Source organism: Giraffa tippelskirchi, chromosome 9 (assembly GCF_054371585.1).
Source record: "Giraffa tippelskirchi isolate mGirTip1 chromosome 9, T2T-mGirTip1v1.2.pri, whole genome shotgun sequence".
Classification (NCBI taxonomy): Eukaryota; Metazoa; Chordata; class Mammalia; order Artiodactyla; family Giraffidae; genus Giraffa; species Giraffa tippelskirchi.
Genome location: NC_137283.1, coordinates 93225270 through 93241962, shown reverse-complemented (window position 1 = coordinate 93241962; position 16693 = coordinate 93225270). Strand labels below are relative to the sequence as shown.

At 41.0% G+C, this 16693-nt stretch overlaps 1 protein-coding gene across 9 annotated transcripts in view; it reads left to right on the top strand.

Annotated features, from left to right (window-relative positions):
• The window catches only part of LOC145521356 (tRNA (guanine(10)-N(2))-methyltransferase TRMT11), a 188398-nt gene that overhangs the window by 15120 nt on the left and 156585 nt on the right, over window positions 1-16693 (top strand). For 2 of the 9 annotated variants that reach the window (XM_081529861.1, XM_081529858.1), the window contains exons 1-3: window positions 8229-8316; window positions 14783-14823; window positions 15893-15958. Coding sequence is in view for 5 of the 9 variants with exons in the window: in XM_081529857.1 (XP_081385983.1) it covers window positions 8245-8316; window positions 15893-15958 (138 nt within the window). In the remaining 4 variants the exon portion in view is untranslated. Of the gene's footprint in view, window positions 1-8228; window positions 8317-8572; window positions 8720-14782; window positions 14824-15892; window positions 15959-16693 lie in introns of those variants that run through there. The other 7 variants (XM_081529857.1, XM_081529855.1, XM_081529854.1 and 4 more) reach the window with 5 other exon arrangements.

The window sequence follows — 16693 nt, the reverse complement described above, 5'->3', positions numbered from 1 at the left end:
TCTTTCCCAGTATGAGGGTCTTTTCAAATGAGTCAGTTCTTTTCATCAGGTGGCCAAAGTATTGGAGTTTCAGCTTCAACATCAGTCCTTCCAATGAACACCCAGGACTGATCTTTAGAATGGACTGGTTGGATTTCCTTGCAGTCCAAGGGACTCTAAAGAGTCTTCTCCAAGACCACAGTTCAAAAGCATCAATTCTTCGGCGCTCAGCTTTCTTTATAGTCCAATTCTCACATCCATACATGACTACTGGAAAAACCATAGCCTTGACTAGACAAACCTTTGTTGGCAAAATAATGTCTCTGCTTTTTAATATGCTGTCTAGGTTGGTCATAACTTTCCTTCCAAGGAGTAAGCATCTTTTTATTTCACGGTTGCAGTCACCATCCAAAGTTCATAGTTTATCTTAAAGTTTACTCTTGGTGGTATACCTTCTATGGGTTTGGGCAAATATATAATGAATGACATGTAGGAGCTTCCCAGGTGGCTCAATGGGCAAAGAATCCACCTGAAATGCAAGAGACCGGTTCAATCCCTGGGTCAGGAAGATCCCCTGGAGGGCATAGCAACCCAGACCAGTATTCTTGCCAGGTGGGCTACAGTCCATTAGGGTTGCAGAGTTAGACACGACTGACATGACTGAGCACACACAGACGCTCCCTAATGACATGAATCATTATGGCATCATACAGACTGTGTATTTTGAAGGGCCCTAAAACAAAAATCTTGACTATGCCAAAGCTTTTGACTGTGTGGGTCACAATAAACTGTGGAAAATTCTGAATGAGATGGGCATACCAGACCACCTGACCTGCCTCTGAGAAACCTGTATGCAGGTCAGGAAGCAACACTTAGAACTGGACATGGAACAACAGACTGGTTCCAAATAGGAAAAGGAGTACATCAAGGCTGTATATTGTCACCCTGCTTATTTAACTTATATGCAGAGTACATCATGAGAAACACTGGGCCGGAGGAAGCACAGGCTGGAATCAAGATTGCCGGGAGAAATATCAATAACCTCAGATATGCAGATGACACCACCCTTATGGCAGAAAATGAAGAACAATTAAAGAGCCTTTTGATGAAAGTGAAAGAGGAGAGTGAAAAAGTTGGCTTAAAGCTCAACATTCAGAAAACTAAGATCATGGCATCCGGTCCCATCACTTCATGGGAAATAGATGGGGAAACAGTGGAAACAGTGGCTGACTTTATTTTGGGGGGCTCCAAAATCACTGCTGATGGTGATTGCAGCCATGAAATTAAAAGACGCTTACTCCTTGGAAGGAAGCTTATGACCAACCTAGACAGCATATTTAAAAGCAGAGACATAACTTTGCCAACAAAGGTCCGTCTAGTCAAGGCTATGGTTTTTCCAGTAGTTGTGTATGGATGTGAGAGTTGGATGGTGAAGAAAGCTGAGCACCGAAGAATTGATGCTTTTGAACTGCGGTCTTGGAGAAGACTCTCGAGAGTCCCTTGGACTGCAAGGAGATCCAACCAGTCCATCCTAAAGGAGATCAGTCCTGGGTGTTCATTGGAAGGACTGATGTTGAAGCTGAAACTCCAATACTTTGGCCACCTCATGCGAAGAGTTGACTCATTGGAAAAGACCCTAATGCTGCGAAAGATTGGGGGCAGGAGCAGAAGGGGACAACAGAGGATGAGATGGCTGGATGGCATCACTGACTCGATGGACACGGGTTTGGGTGGACTCTGGGAGTTGGTGATGGACAGGGAGGCCTGGCGTGCTGTGATTCACGGGGTCGCAAAGGCTTGGACACGACTGAGCGACTGAACTGAACTGAGACAGCATATTAAAAAGCAGAGGCATTACTTTGCCAACAAAGGTCCGTCTAGTTAAGGCTATGGTTTTTCCAGTGGTCATGTATGGATGTGAGAGCTGGATGGTGAAGAAAGCTGAGTGCTGAAGAATTGATGCTTTTGAACTGTGGTGTTGGAGAAGACTCTTGAAAGTCCCTTGGACTGCAAGGAGATCCAATCAATCCATCCTAAAGGAGATCAGTTCTGGATGTTCACTGGAAGTACTGATGTTGAAGCTGAAACTCCAATACTTTGGCCACCTGATGTGAAGAGCTGACTCATTTGAAAAGACCCTGATGCTAGGAAAGATTGAGGGCAGGAGAAGGGGACGACAGAGGATAAGACGGTTAGATGGCATCACTGACTCCATGGACACGGGTTTGGTTGGATTCCGGGAGCTGGATGGACAGGGAGGCCTGGCGTGTTGCGGTTCATGGTGCCGCAAAGAGTCGGACACGACTGAGTGACTGAACCGAACTGAAAACAAATCAGTTCATTTCTGAGAGTGTCCAGAGTCTCTGCCTTTTCAGACACTCATCCTCTCTTGCCTTGAATGTTACTAGAATCTGTTGACTGGGCTTTCTGCCTCCATTATTGGTTCCTCTCTAACACAGCCTCCATCAGAGTTCATTCTAAATTACTGACATGATTATGCAATTTTCTTTCTTATGAAAATGTCCTATTTACCCTCAATATTATTCATCAATCTTTTTAGCTTTATCTCCTGTACTCATAGTCCACATGCCAGATGTTTTTTTTACTATTTCAACTAAACTGAGCACACCTTTGAAAATCTGTTCACTTTTCAAGGCCAGGTTAAAATGTTACCTCCTTGGGGAAGTCATGTCTGATACTTCCCATCCTCAACCACAGCATTATTAAACGTACCATCAGCTGTGGTCCATGACATTTTATTTTCCTAGCACAGACCTTCCACAGTCTAGCCAGGAAATATGGTGTATTTCTTGCCATTGGATTTAAAACTCTTAGTTGGATGATTTTTTATCCTTGTATTCCCACTGCCTTAACCCAGTGACTGATGCATGATACCAGTCAGGAAATACTGTATTTTAATTTGAGTCTCTTAAAACGTTACCATAACAAACCAAAATCTGGTCGAGCACCATGATAACCCTGATTTCAGGCAGCTTTCAATCGAAAAATCAAGAGTACAACCTAGATGTCAGGATCTTCCTGGCGTTAGGTCCTTCATGGCAGTGTCCGTGACCAATATAACTCAGGTGTGAAACCTGATATTCCAAAGAATCGATCCATACCAAGCATTTCGTGCAGCTAACAACCAAACATTTTCAGGGCAAGGGGAAAGTGTTATCTAGCTCCTGCTATCTTGTTGATTCACTTTTCCTCTACTTCTCTCCTTGCCTTGGGGACACATTTATCTCACTTTCACTCTGGAATTTAAAAACTTGCTCTGAAGCCTCAGTTCTAATCACCAAGCCTGAGCCACAGGAAATCACCTACCTTAGGAGGTTATACTGGAAAATCACCACGGACAGAGGAGCCTGGCGGGCTACAGTCTATAGGGTCACAAAGAGTTGGATACAACTGAAGTGACAGCACAGGAGGCTATACTAGGTATTTTCTCAGCTAAAGAGATTTATCTGTCATTCTCATTCTGGCTAGTAAGAGGAATATTTTCTTGTTATATCTTCTGAGAAAATATTAGCAGCATTTTGCAAATTTATCACATAAATTCTCTTCCCAAAGGTGGGTGTGAAGAAGGTGAAACATGCTATTATCTGTGGTACCTGGGACTCAATGCCCATCCATCATCCATGCCATCTCTCCTTGGCAGTGATTCTCAAACCTCAGTGTGCATTTGAATCACCTCATGGGCTTACTGAAAACAGACTACTGGGCCCTACACTGGAGTGTCTGATGTAGGGTGGGACAGGATTTTGCATTTCTGAGTGGTTCCCAGGTGATATGCTGATGGCTGCACAGTAAATAAAAACTGAGGAGTTTTTAAAAATAACTGTGTTCAGGCCACATACCAGACAAATTAGAGTCTCTGGAGATAGATTCCAGGCCTTGTAGTTTTAAAAAGTCTTCAGGTAATTCCAGTGTGCAGTTAAATTGAAGAACCTGTGTCCTATGGGATTGAATAAAACTTCTCTGGGCCCTGTTACAGTAGATGTTCAAGAAAATCTTTCTCCGGAACCTGAAGCTAACTACACTATATATGATTATTTTCCTACTCATGGGAAGCAAATAGGATCAAGAGATGGTGATTATTGAGAATGGTGCCTAAATAAGAATCTCTGTGTTTTTTTCCCCTAGGAAAGCTGCACACCTACTTAATATCTGCGAACAAAAGGTGGCCTTAGTGGTAAAGAACCTGTCTTCCAATGCAGGAGATGTAAGAGACAAGAGTTTGATCCCTGAGTTGGGAAGATCCTCTGGAGCAGGGCATGGCAACCCACTCCAGTATTCTTGCCTGGAGAATCCCATGGACAAAGGAGCCTTGTGGGCTACAGTCCACAGGGTTGCAAAGAGTCAGACTCGACTGAAGCAACTTAGCATGTACACTTGTCAAAAGCCTTTATTTAGATATCATATTTTGCTTCTTATATTTTAGGAAGGAAAGAAAGAAGCGAGAGAAGGAAAGTGAGGAAGGAAAAAAGAAAGACGAAAGATCTGGCTCAGATAAAGCAAATGCACTGTGAACTTTGCCTAGTACACAAGTTCTGCCCAAGAGAAGTAATAAATGGCATTTGTTCAAAGATGTTCAGAGCCACCTAAGCTACAAAGCCGAACCCTAAAGCAGTGTAGATGATACCCAGGTCTTGCATGGCCTTGTATTTTAAGTGGAGTAAAAGACTGAAACCATTTTGTGGTATCTTGCAATCTTGATCTCATTGCAAACAAAAGAATTAAATTAAGGACAGGCTCAAAGAGGAAAGGTATCCCTAATTTTGGCAGCAGGCCCTAGGTTAGGCTCCTTTTGGAAAAATTGTTTTGATTTCATGCAGTTTCTCAGTTGGGGAGAGTTGGTTTCGAGCCTAACTCAATCATGCTGCCATCTTACATCTGCCTGGAAGTGTATGGCCCTTGATTATTTGAAAGTGGCAGGATGACCAAGAGAGAAGGCTGAATCTCCAGCCTGTTTCCCTTCACACTTTTTTCTATGCACAGATTGTGCTTCACAGGAAGCAAATTAGTTGGTCTAGTTTGCAACTGGGACTTCAGGTTTGTTCTGGGGAGTCTTTCGACCGGAAGATGGGATCTACTTTTATCCTCATCTGGAGATCTTGCTTGTTGGAAATTTGACCTCTAGGAGCTGAGTTTGAACTCAGAGTCCCACTTTGTTCAGTTTTGTTTCCTGAAAGCAGCCAGTTTTTTTTTTTCTCTTTTCTTCCTGAATTATCTTCATTAAGACTGAAGATGCTGAGTATTCTTTTGGAATCCTGTGAAACAGAACTCTCTCAGGAATGCTTCATTATAGTGAAGTTTTCATAGTTCTTACATGACTTGTTACAACAAATCTGTACTCTTTGAACTGCTAAAAATCCCCTTGCTTTTAATTTGTTGCAAAAATCTAGTCTTAATACATACTTTTCTCCCTCTCATTGGTTCACAAATCCCTGTGTTTCTTTGTGACATCTAAACACTTTTCAGGTGTTAGATGTTCAGTTAGATGTATTGTCCCACTTCTGCTGCTGGGCCTGTTAACTCTCATTTCCTAGCTTCACTATGTCCTACTAGTCTCAACACTGTAGTGACCTATTATAACCTGAAGTCAAAATTCTCCTCTCCTGAGAATAATAAGAGCAGCCTATCCCAGAGGCTCCAATCTCACAAGAGGAGCCAGGTCTCTAAGAGATCTGTCTGGATAGATGAAACAAAAATGGAGCTTTGAATAAGCTCCCAGAAGACAGAATTTGAACCTCTTAACTCCTGCCAGTACTTTTTTTTTTTGAGTTGCAGATGCAAACTATGATATATAGAATGGATAACAGCAAGGTCCTACTGAACAGCACAGGGAACTATATTCAATATCTGATAATAAACCATGGAAAAGGATATGAAAAATATATAGATGTATAACTGAATCACTTTGCTGTACACAAGAAACTAACAGAATACTGGAAATGAACTATACTTCAACAAAATTATTTTTTTTAAATTGCAAGTCTCTAGACGCTAGTTTGAACACCAAATTCCCAAGTCCATACCTTCCTGCTGCTCCTTAACTACTCTAGAAAGCCCAAAAATATTGAAGAGTTCTAGCTGTGATTCCTCCAAAGGCAGTTTAATTGATCTCAGAGTAGTTCCACACTAACCCTAATGGCCTATGCAGGGTTAATTTCTATCTCCCCAGACCACGTAGCCAACACTTTGAGATTCATGATGCAGATGCTCTCCTGCTCATTTCTGGAGTGAAGAATTAGTGGGGATTTAGTTACGAACCTTAGGTCAAAGGATCTCAACGTGAAAAATCTGTGAAACTTGAATTCATCTGGGTTTTCCTAGGGGCAGTATTCTCACTTGCTATTTCTGCACAGTACCAAATCAACCCAGCCATGAAAATCAGCACTTCTTTATACCCCCTAAAAAGCTGTTCCATCAAAATCTCATGTATAGTATTTAATCATTCTGAGAAACTTGGGGGATGGGGGCTTGTCAAGCACTGCACATCCTTGTCCTAACATTTCATCGGTTCTGTGCCTACCTTGGCCTCTTTTCTCAAAGGAGTCAACAACTCCCTTTTCCCATGTAGTAGTTTTATCCCCCTCTGAAGCCTTGGCCAAGAGACATTCAGAGGCTCACTTACTTCAAGTGGGCTTATCAAGACATCTTACTGAAAAAAAGTAGATGGCTTGTTAAGAAGAATTTTCTTACAGTTTTTTTACAAGAAGAAAAATCTCCTTAAATTTTTTTATTTTTTTGCCCTACATGTACTAAGTTGCTTCAGTCATGTCCAACTCTTTGCAACCCTATGGACGGTAGCCCACCAGGCTTCTCTGTCCATGGGGATTCTTCAGGCAAGAATACTGGAGTGGATTGCTATGCCTTCTGCCTAACCCAGATATCAAACCCACTTCTCTTACGTCTCCTGTATTGGCAGGTGGGTTATTTACCACTAGCACCACCTGGGAAGCCCCTTTTCTCCATACAATTTATTAAACTCTTTATGTACATTATCTCAATCAGAACAATCCCTTAAGGGAAGCAGTATTATTCCATTTCCGATAAAACAGCGTAAAAGAGGCAAAGAAATTTGCTTAAGAGCATATCGATGGTAAATAGTGGAACTGAAGTTTGAACCTAAGACTGACAACAGCCTATGCTCTTAATCGCTTCCACTAAGCATCAACTATGATCTTGGCACTTGATGGTGGGGATATGCAGAATACCAACCCTTTTGTACTTTGCACAATATTATGTAGAATGTTAAACAGGTCTCAAAAGCACGAAAGACTCAGTACCCGCAAAAGCAACAACATATACATAGAATATGTAAATTATTAGAACTTATGAACTATCTGCTATCAAATCGGTGCCAGTGTGAATAGTTGGAAGCAACTTACCTCATTGTTTTAATATACAATTGGCTATGGACTTGTCACCTGCGTCTAACAACACAACTCAAGTACAGTTGATTCTTGAACAAGACGGGGTGGGTGCGGTCTTGCGGAAGGATTAGGGGTATCCAACCCCTGCAAAGTTGAAAATCTGTGTAAAAATTTATAGCTGGCCCTTCAACCGCTAACCTTGTAGTACTTTAGTAGTACTCAGTGGAAAAACAACAACAACCACCACCACATACAACTGGACCCCAAGCAGTACAAATCCATCTTGTTCAAGGATCAACTGTACTTACTTTGAGGAGGACATTGTTCTCTGTGAGGTACAGAATGGATCGTTAAGAGATGACCTCCATCCTCAAAAGCTTACTCTAATTGGCTTACAAGGCAAGTATCTTTGAAAGTTATTGAAAATATAGAAAGCATACTAAATCTTGAATGAGTGGGCCAGCTAAGTCAGTCCCCAAGCCTGAAGTGCTTGGAGAAGCCTGCACGGAAGTAAGTGAAATTTCAGTTCAGTTTGAAGAACTCGGATTTGAAGAGTTGTAGGAAAGTTAAAAGTTAAAAGTACATTTCAGGTGGAGGATCACTGGGAACTACACTGTCTCATCGCAACCTGCTCTGGAACACAACGCAGCATCTCACACAAGCTCCTGGTACAAGGTGGCCTCAACCAGCACACACCTAGTACCGGAGGAAGCCTCCCCCCGGAGCCGCACGGTTCTAATTCCAACAGCTGGCAAGCTCCGGACAGTGCCCGGCTTGCCCTACTTTCGCTTCCGGCTTAGACTCCGCTTCAGCGGAAGTGGTGTGTGGGGGAAGAAAACGGTGAGACACCCTGGGCCGCGCAGGCGTGTAGTGGGCTGCTGTGATGGCGCTGCCGGGTACCTTGAACAGGTATCTTCTGCTCATGGCCCAGGAGCACCTGGAGTTCCGCCTTCCGGTGAGCCCGCAGGGCCGTCCACTGCTTCTGGCGGGAGAGGACGGCGCGGTGGGGGTTGATGTGCGGGTGGAGGCTACCCGCGCAGTCGGAGCCCGCGGGGATTGGGGGTCTGTGCTTGTCGGGGAGATCTCTCGTCCCCCCCAGTCCTTCGGCCCCTGGGACAGGTCTGAGCTCCGCAGAGGATGTGAGAGAGAAGTCCGAAACAGCTTCTCAGCCTCGCTAAGCATATTTATTCATTCTTCTGTCCTTGTGCCAGTTAACCGGAGTTAGGTAGGTGAAATGGCAACCCACTCCAGTATTCTTGCCTGGAGAATCCCAGGGACAGAGGAGCCTGGTGGGCTGCTGTCCATAGGGTCGCACAGAGTCGGACACGACTGAAGCGACTTAGCAGCAGCAGCAGCAGGTAGGTGAATATGACCGGTCCTGGAGCTCTTCGACTGTGGGAGAATGGAGACAGCGGACAGAAATGCTTAGGGTAGTATTTTAAGTATCGAATATGCGGCTCAAATTTCATGGGGGTTGGAGTAGTGGTGGTGAATGTGGGTGCTAGGGTTGAATGATGAAAAGTTGGGGAAATTGTTTTATTTATTCATTCAAGAAAGATTTTCAGAATACATGTAATAGAATGTGCTGGACGTTGGGGATATAACGATGACAGAGTTTCTGTCTTCACGGAGTTTACTGTTTAGGCTAAAGGGTGACCAGATGCATAAACAGAGCATTATGAAATAACTTTGGTAAGTGCAGTGATCGACGCGCAGTGAAATACCAGCGTATGGAAGGGAAATCTGAGGGGTGGGAGGTGTTGGCCATTGAGATGGCTTTCAGGAGGGTATAACACTTGAACTGTAACTTAAAAGATGAGTAGAAGTTAGCCAGGCCAGGGAGAGACACAAGTAAGTTAGAATTACAAGCTATTCATTATTACTGAACTACCAAATTTGTAGCAAAGAATGACAAGAGAGTGGGAGAGGAGGACTGTTGTAGTGTCTTAAGTTGTGTCCAGCTCTTTAGCAACCCTATGGACTCTAGCCCACCAGGCTCCTCTGTCCATGGGATTTACCAGGCAAGAATACTGGAGTAGGTAGCCATTTTCCACTCCATGGGATCTTCCTAACCCAGGAATTGAACCTGTGTCTCCTGCACTGGCAGGCAAATTCTTTACCACTGATCCACCAGCGAAGCCTGGGAGAGAAGGGTCAGTTCAGTTCAGTCACTCAGTAGTGTCCAACTCTTTGCGACCCCATGGACTGTAGCATTCCAGGCTGATGCTGAAGCTCCAATACTTTGGCCACCTAATATGAAGAGTCGAGTCACTGGAAAAGACCCTAATGCTGCAAAAATTGAAGGAAAGAAGAGGAGTGAATATTCAGGGTTGATTTCCTTTAGGATTGACTGGTTTGCTCACCTTGCTGTCCAAGGGCCTCTCAAGAGTCTTCTCCAGCACCACAGTTCGAAAGCATCAATTCTTCAGTGCTTAGCCTTTGTGGTCCAACTCTCACATCCATAAATGACTACTGGAAAAACCATAGCTTTGACTGTATGGACCTTTGTCGGCAAGTTGATGTCTCTTTTTTTTAATATGAGACCAAAGAAATCAAGGGGGTAAAGCTTTAGGGTTTTTCTAGAGTGGTTGTATAGTTTTAGGGGAGAAACAGATTACTTGGTTTAGTGATCTTTAGAAAAAGCAGAGATAGACTGCTCTTAACAAAAGAAGGGAAAGTAAGAGATTGGTTAACAGTTTGAGGGAGATCTAGAGTCGAAGGAGAATCCCTTTCCCTGTTGGAGAAATTGGTGTGTTTGTAGGTTGGAGGGAAGGGGAAGGGTGTAAGGACACAGCGGGAGGTGTTGGCCTTTCCATAGAAGGGAGCTTGGGCAGAGGAGACTTAGGGCAGGTGTGGGTAGTTGCCTGAAGGGCTACTTTCTAGGTAATGAATGAGTCAACGTACTTTCTTGAAAGATAGAGGACCAAGCAGTTGAATGGAGAAATTGAGAAAAATTTGAAATAATCATTGAGAGCAAAGAGGGAGCTGATGAGCTAAACAGTTGAGTAGAGAAGAACTCGAGTGTTAGAGTGACACTGAAAACTCAGCTGGGGTGAAGAGCACATACTTGTAATTGTGCCAAGATTCTGTGATTCTCTTCAGTTGTGTTCAGTTCACTGGCCTTACGAGTTTCCCAGGAAGACTGCTGCACTGATTCAGGACTAATGCGTTGCTGAGCAGGTGCGCTGGCAAGATGAGGTGCAAGGGCATAGAGTCTCATGGAGGAAGTAATATTTTAATTAGATCTTAATTGATAAGGAAGCTACTCTGAGGATGAAGAGGACTCAAGAGCTCACTTCATTGAGAAAGAAAAGCAAGTGTAGAGGCCCAGAGGGGTGGTTGTTTATGGTGGTTTGGGTGTGGGTTGTATGGGGAAGGAGGATGAAGTAACGGACAGTGAGGCTAGAGAAGTGGCTAGGATCCAGATTCTGGAGTGTTTTGAAACTGTTGGAAGTAATTTGGATTTTATTTTAGATTATGGAGAACCACTGGCTTTTTTTTTTTTTTTTTTAATTTCCTTTTAAAGCCAAGAAGTAGCAAACATTTTTCCTTTTTAAATCATGAAGTGACTAGCAGTCATTTGTGTTTTAAAAAGATAACTCTGGAGTACCAGAGAAGTGACATCACTTAGAATCCTCTGGGACTCTAACCCACCAGGGTGGAACTAGAGAGAAGCCAAGGAGGGTGAGCGCCTGTAGTCAGGTAATGCAGGGAGAATGGAGTGGTTAGGCTGCAGCCTTAAAAAGAACATCCCTAGTGTTTGCTGATTTTTTATCTGTTTCTTCTTTCTTAAATTCTTCTTAGTGTCTTTACTTGTGCCAGTTTCATCTCCCCACAACTCAGTCCTCTTCTGTCTCCATTGTCCTAAGGCTGAAACTCTAGTCTGGCATTTAAAGCCTGCCATTGCATGATTTTCTCCTCTGCACCCTCCCACAACCTCCCACTACAAACGGTGCAGCCAGATACCCTTCCCTGTCATTCCCACCATCTTATTTGGGTCTTTCCTGTACCACTCTTCAGTCTATTGGTTTTATAGAGTCAGTGTTCATTTAGATTTGCCCACATACTTGTTATTTTAGGTTTATGATTTTTTTTTCCTTGATTCTTTTTCAGATGCGCAATTTCTTTTTTTTTTTATTCCTCTGCCCAAATTCTTAATTTTGTCTTTTATCCTCTTCAATGTAGGAAGCACTGTTATGTTAAAGTATGTAATTAATAAAAGGGGTCCTGTGGGTCAGTTTCTTTCATGTATTGTTTCTCTTGCTTCTTTTTCATGTGTGCTGGGTGTTTTTAAAATAGATGCCAGATATAGTTTTATTTAAATTTATTTAATAAAGTTTAATATAGTTTTATTTAAATTTATTTTAAAAAATGCATGAAGGCTGGGATGATGCAGATGCTCTTGAAGATAGGAGCATCAACCCTCCAGGATCACTGGAACTCATTTTCAGGCCTTGAGTTCTGTTTCTGCCCTGATTGGCACGCACTTGATAATGTGCATAGCTTTGGGGGATTCCAGTCTGAACTGAGTGGTTTTATCAAACTTTCTTTCCTTCTTATTGTTGGCCCTGTGCTCTTTTTTGTTCTTCTGGCTCCATTAAGCTGTCCACTTTTACCGCTACTCTTGGATTCGATATATTTCCCAGGGAGAGAATGACTGTACCTTGAGATTTCTGTCCTGTCCTGGATCTTGATCTGGTAATTCTTGTCATCTCTCCTGCCTTCAAGTAGAGGTCATTTTTTTTAAAAATTCTTCTCAACAGGAGGCTTAATCTGAATTACCTGAATTAGATTTGAATTGACTTGCCATCACTGAAAGTGAAAGTTCTCTTTCTGTATAGATTCTCCCTGTGTTTCAGGGCTTAAAGTGAGTTTCCATTGAAACTTTTCTTCTAAAACTGAAGCAATCTTTTCTTCCTTTGTACTCTAGTATATTATTATTTTTGCTTCTTTAAGGGCATTCACTGTTGCACACCTCACATTTCAGTTACTAGGTTAAATGTTAGTTCTACTAGACCCTAGCTCCCTCACGGTAACTGTGTATCTTTACACAGCTCAATGCCTTGCATATATTAGTCATTTAATAAATATTGAATTGAGTGAAATAGGATCTCTTTGGGGAAGGCAATCAAAAGGACGCTTTTGGACCCAGCTACTATGTTAGAGGGCTTCCCAGATGGCACCATGGTAAAGAACCTGCCTGCCAATGCAGGAGGCACAAGAGCTGTGAGTTTATCCCTGGGTAGCAAAGATCCCCTGGAGAAGGCAGTGGCTACCTACTCAAGTGTTCTTGCCTGAAGAATTCTATGGACAGAGGAGCCTGGCAGGCTATAGTCCATGGGGGGCAAAGAGTTGGATTTGACTAAGTGTGCATGCATGCATGTGTGTGCGCGTGCGCACGCGCGCACACACACACACACACACACACACACACACATTATTAGAACTGCTAGACAGGAAAGCTGTAATGAGTAGCTGCCTATATGATTTAAAGTGAAAGATTAAGAGTGCAAATATGGTTCTGGTTTTACCTCTGTGCAGTTAATCAGGGCCAGTTTTAGTTGGCAGCTGCCTTATTGTATTAAAAGGAAAGTTCAGACACCTGGATTTTACTGCTGGTTCTGAAGCAAACTAAATGGATGAAAAAGTGAGTGGCTAAAAGAACTGCAAAGCTCGTGTGAATTAATGCATCAGGTATGCTCCAGATCATGCCATATTTTTGTATCCAATGTCTAAATTCTTTGTTCCTGATGTAAAAAGGTTCTCAACTGAAAAGTAAATTTGCCATGTGATGAATAAAAATTTTGTTTTGCTTTTTCCAAGTAGGTTGATGTGGTAGTTTTAACACATGTTTTACTTTTCAATTTGAAACATGGATTATCACATTTACTCTCCCTTTTAAGTCATTTCTTAGATTTTGGGTAATGGTGCTAATCCTATGCCATAAAGTTTTGAATAATCGTCACTTTTTTTTTTTAAACGCTTAGAACCCTTGTACTTTAACCCGTTGCTCATTTCTAACTGTATTCCAAGAGCAGCAAACTTTCATGCTTTGAATGTAAAGCTGATTTCATAATATGCTTTAATAAGGAATGAACAGTAATCATTCTTGGCCAAGAAACTTAATCTATAACTTCATTTTTTCTTTTTTTTTTTTCATTTTTTCTTTTAAGTAGTATAATTGTCAGTCTTGCTTGCTTTCTTGACTCACTGAACTTCAAGGACAGTGTTGTGGTGATCACTATCTTGATTCCTTCAATTACAGCCTAGGTTCTTTGCTCTTTTTGTTGCAGATCTCTTTAACCTTTTGAGGTAGCTGATTCGTGTTTTATTGATGAGGGAACTGGTAGTCGAGGGAGTTAAGATTCTTGTATAAAATCACATAGCTGCTATTTGGAAGAATTGGAAACCCAATTGTGGCCTGCCTCCAAGGTCGAATGATGCCTCCTTTTTAAATTTGTGTCATCTATGTTGCAAAATAACTATTGGACTACCTTCAGTGATTTCCTGATAGTCTGTGCTAATTCTTGGTCCATATGATTCAAGTGAATGCAGCACCTTCTAGTACCTGGGATTAAAAAAAAAGATTTGTTACACAGACAAAAGGAAAAACAGATAAGGCACTAGTTGCACAAACCTCCCATTCTTCTGGGTCTTGAGGGGGGAGGGCTTTCATGGTCTGGGTGTACTTTCTCCCATGGTGACCAGGGCTCAGGGTGGGCTTGGTGTTGATTGTTCCTTCCTCTGCCTGAGAGGAAGGGGGATTGTAGGCACCCTCGCATTAGGTTTCCTTCTGTGTAAGACCTACCCAGCAGAGTGGGAATCTACCCGCTTTATGTTATTTGAGGAGATAAAATTTGTTAGCAGTATAAATTATAAAGTTCATATCCTCATCTTGGGAGAGCCAATGGCACCCCACTCCATTACTCTTGCCTGGAGAATCCCATGGATGGAGGAGCCTGGTAGGCTACAGTCCATGGGGTTGCTAAGAGTCGGACACGACTGAGCAACTTCACTTTCACTTTTCACTTTCATGCATTGGAAAAGGAAATGGCAACCCACTCCAGTGTTCTTGCCTGGAGAATCCCAGGGACAGAGGAGCATGGTGGGCTGCCGCCTATGGGGTCGCACAGAGTCAGACACAACTGAAGTGACTTAGCAGCAGCATCCTCATCTTGTGTTTACCAGTACAAAGTATTTGCTTCATAGGCTATATGAACTATCTGAACAGATTTCAACTTTGCATACTTGATGTTTTTAAAGTACCTGTAGTATTCTCTTTCTAGTTATATAATTTTATCCAGAAAGGAGGTTAACTTACCATAACTTGTACTTATTCAATTAATCCATAGTTATGCTCTCTAATCACTTTTCTTTTTTTTAATTCAACATATATTTATTCATCTAATTAACTGGACAAGACAGCAGACTCAATCTGTAAAGGATTCTCTTCTGACATTTGGTAAAATTCTATTATTGGTCTTTGTTAATCATAAATTAATACATAACTAATGATTTTATATTCTAGAGAAAGAATGGTTCCAAATGCAGCTTGTAAACATACATTAAAAGTAATTTTCTATCTGAGTAATCAAAAAATTAAAACAACAAATTAAAAGTGCTATTTTTCATATATTTAATTAATTAAAAACAGTACAGCATCCAGTCGAACAGTGAAAGTGAAGTCGCTCAGTCGTGTCTGACTCTTTGCGACCCCATGGACTGTAGCCTACCAGGCTTCTCTGTCCATGGGATTTTCTAGGCAAGAGTACTGGAGTGGGTTGCCATTTCCTTCTCCAGGGGATCTTCCCAACCCAGGGATCGAACCCAGGTGAAGGCAAATTGATACTCTCACCTTATAACTTAGAATAATTCTTTAAGAAAGTATTTCGTATGTACTTTAAGAAGCCATACAATTTTCCACATCTCTGGGTATAATATCATTGTTTATTGCATCTCTAACTTAAACAATATAAAATTTGGAAAAAGGCAGATATTTATGAAAATGAGTATTTAGCCTTGTTTTAAACTGATAAAATTTTGAAAACACCTAAGTGTTCAACATAAAGTATATTGTTTCCTACTGAAAAATTTGTAATCCTAATGCCAAGGAGAAAAATGTTTATGAAATTAATATTTAAAGAGAAGAAATAAGAGTCCTAAACCTCATTACAAACATGTTATTTCCTTTCTGAACATCCTCAAATCATCTAATGGTTTTATTTTTATTGATCCATTGTCAGATATCATTTTTGCAATCTGCTTTTTTCCTTTTCAGAAATCAGCATTTTCTCAAAATCTTTTGACAACTTTTTTTTTTCCTAAAATTTCTCAGAAATTGCTTTCCATGGTTGTGACTGTAAAATATTTTCAGAACCCAGAGTTATAATTTGTCTGGTATTGACATTTAAGCCCTTTAGGTAGATAATCAACCCCTCTTTCTTTTTTTAAAAAATTGTGTTAATAACTGTATTTTATTATACTTCTAAGTTCCATGTGTTAAAATGTATTCTCTAATATTTTCAATATAGGAGATAAAGTCTTTGCTTTCACTTTTTGGAGGCCAGTTCACCAGTAGTCAGGAAACTTATGGAAAGGTAAGTTGAATTTATATTTTTTATTAGACCCATATATATAGTATCCTTAGAAATCTTAAATTTATATTTTTATGGTTACTTGTGTGTTTTTAAGGGCAGTTGAATAAAAAGGATATTTTGGGAAATTTTTTGTTTTGGAAAGTTAGATTTATCTCCAACACTCACTTTATTAGTTTTTAAATTTTACTTCAGTAGTTTAACATAATTTGTATCTGTCCCTTTATTGAAGAGAGGTCTGTCTTCTGTTGATGAGGTATAATTAGAATTTAGCTGGCTTTCAGACTTACTTTGGTACTCATTTTATAATTTGAAATTAATTATGCGTGTGTGAAATTGTGAGTTTATGAGCCATATATTTTGTGTTCGACAGTTTATCAGTGTATTAGGGAAGTTTAAAAAATAGAAAAAAAATCATTTACAATTCTTCTTTGACGTGACTTATACTTTGGCGATACTGCCTTCTAATCTTTTGATGCATGTTTTCCCCCGTAGTTGTAACGCTAGCAGTGAACTTCTGATTCTTGTTTTCATTTGATAGCATTAATACAGTCACATACCTCTGCTTAGCATTCATTACTAACAGGGCTGTATATTTTCCATCAATTAACTCAGCCATAATTTATGTAATGATTTCACTTCATTCAGCTTGCTTTAAAATTTTTTCTGATAAAAATAATACTGAGGTTACTGTCTTTTTCCCTGTTTGGGTTATTTTGAGTTTTTTTGTAGGATAGT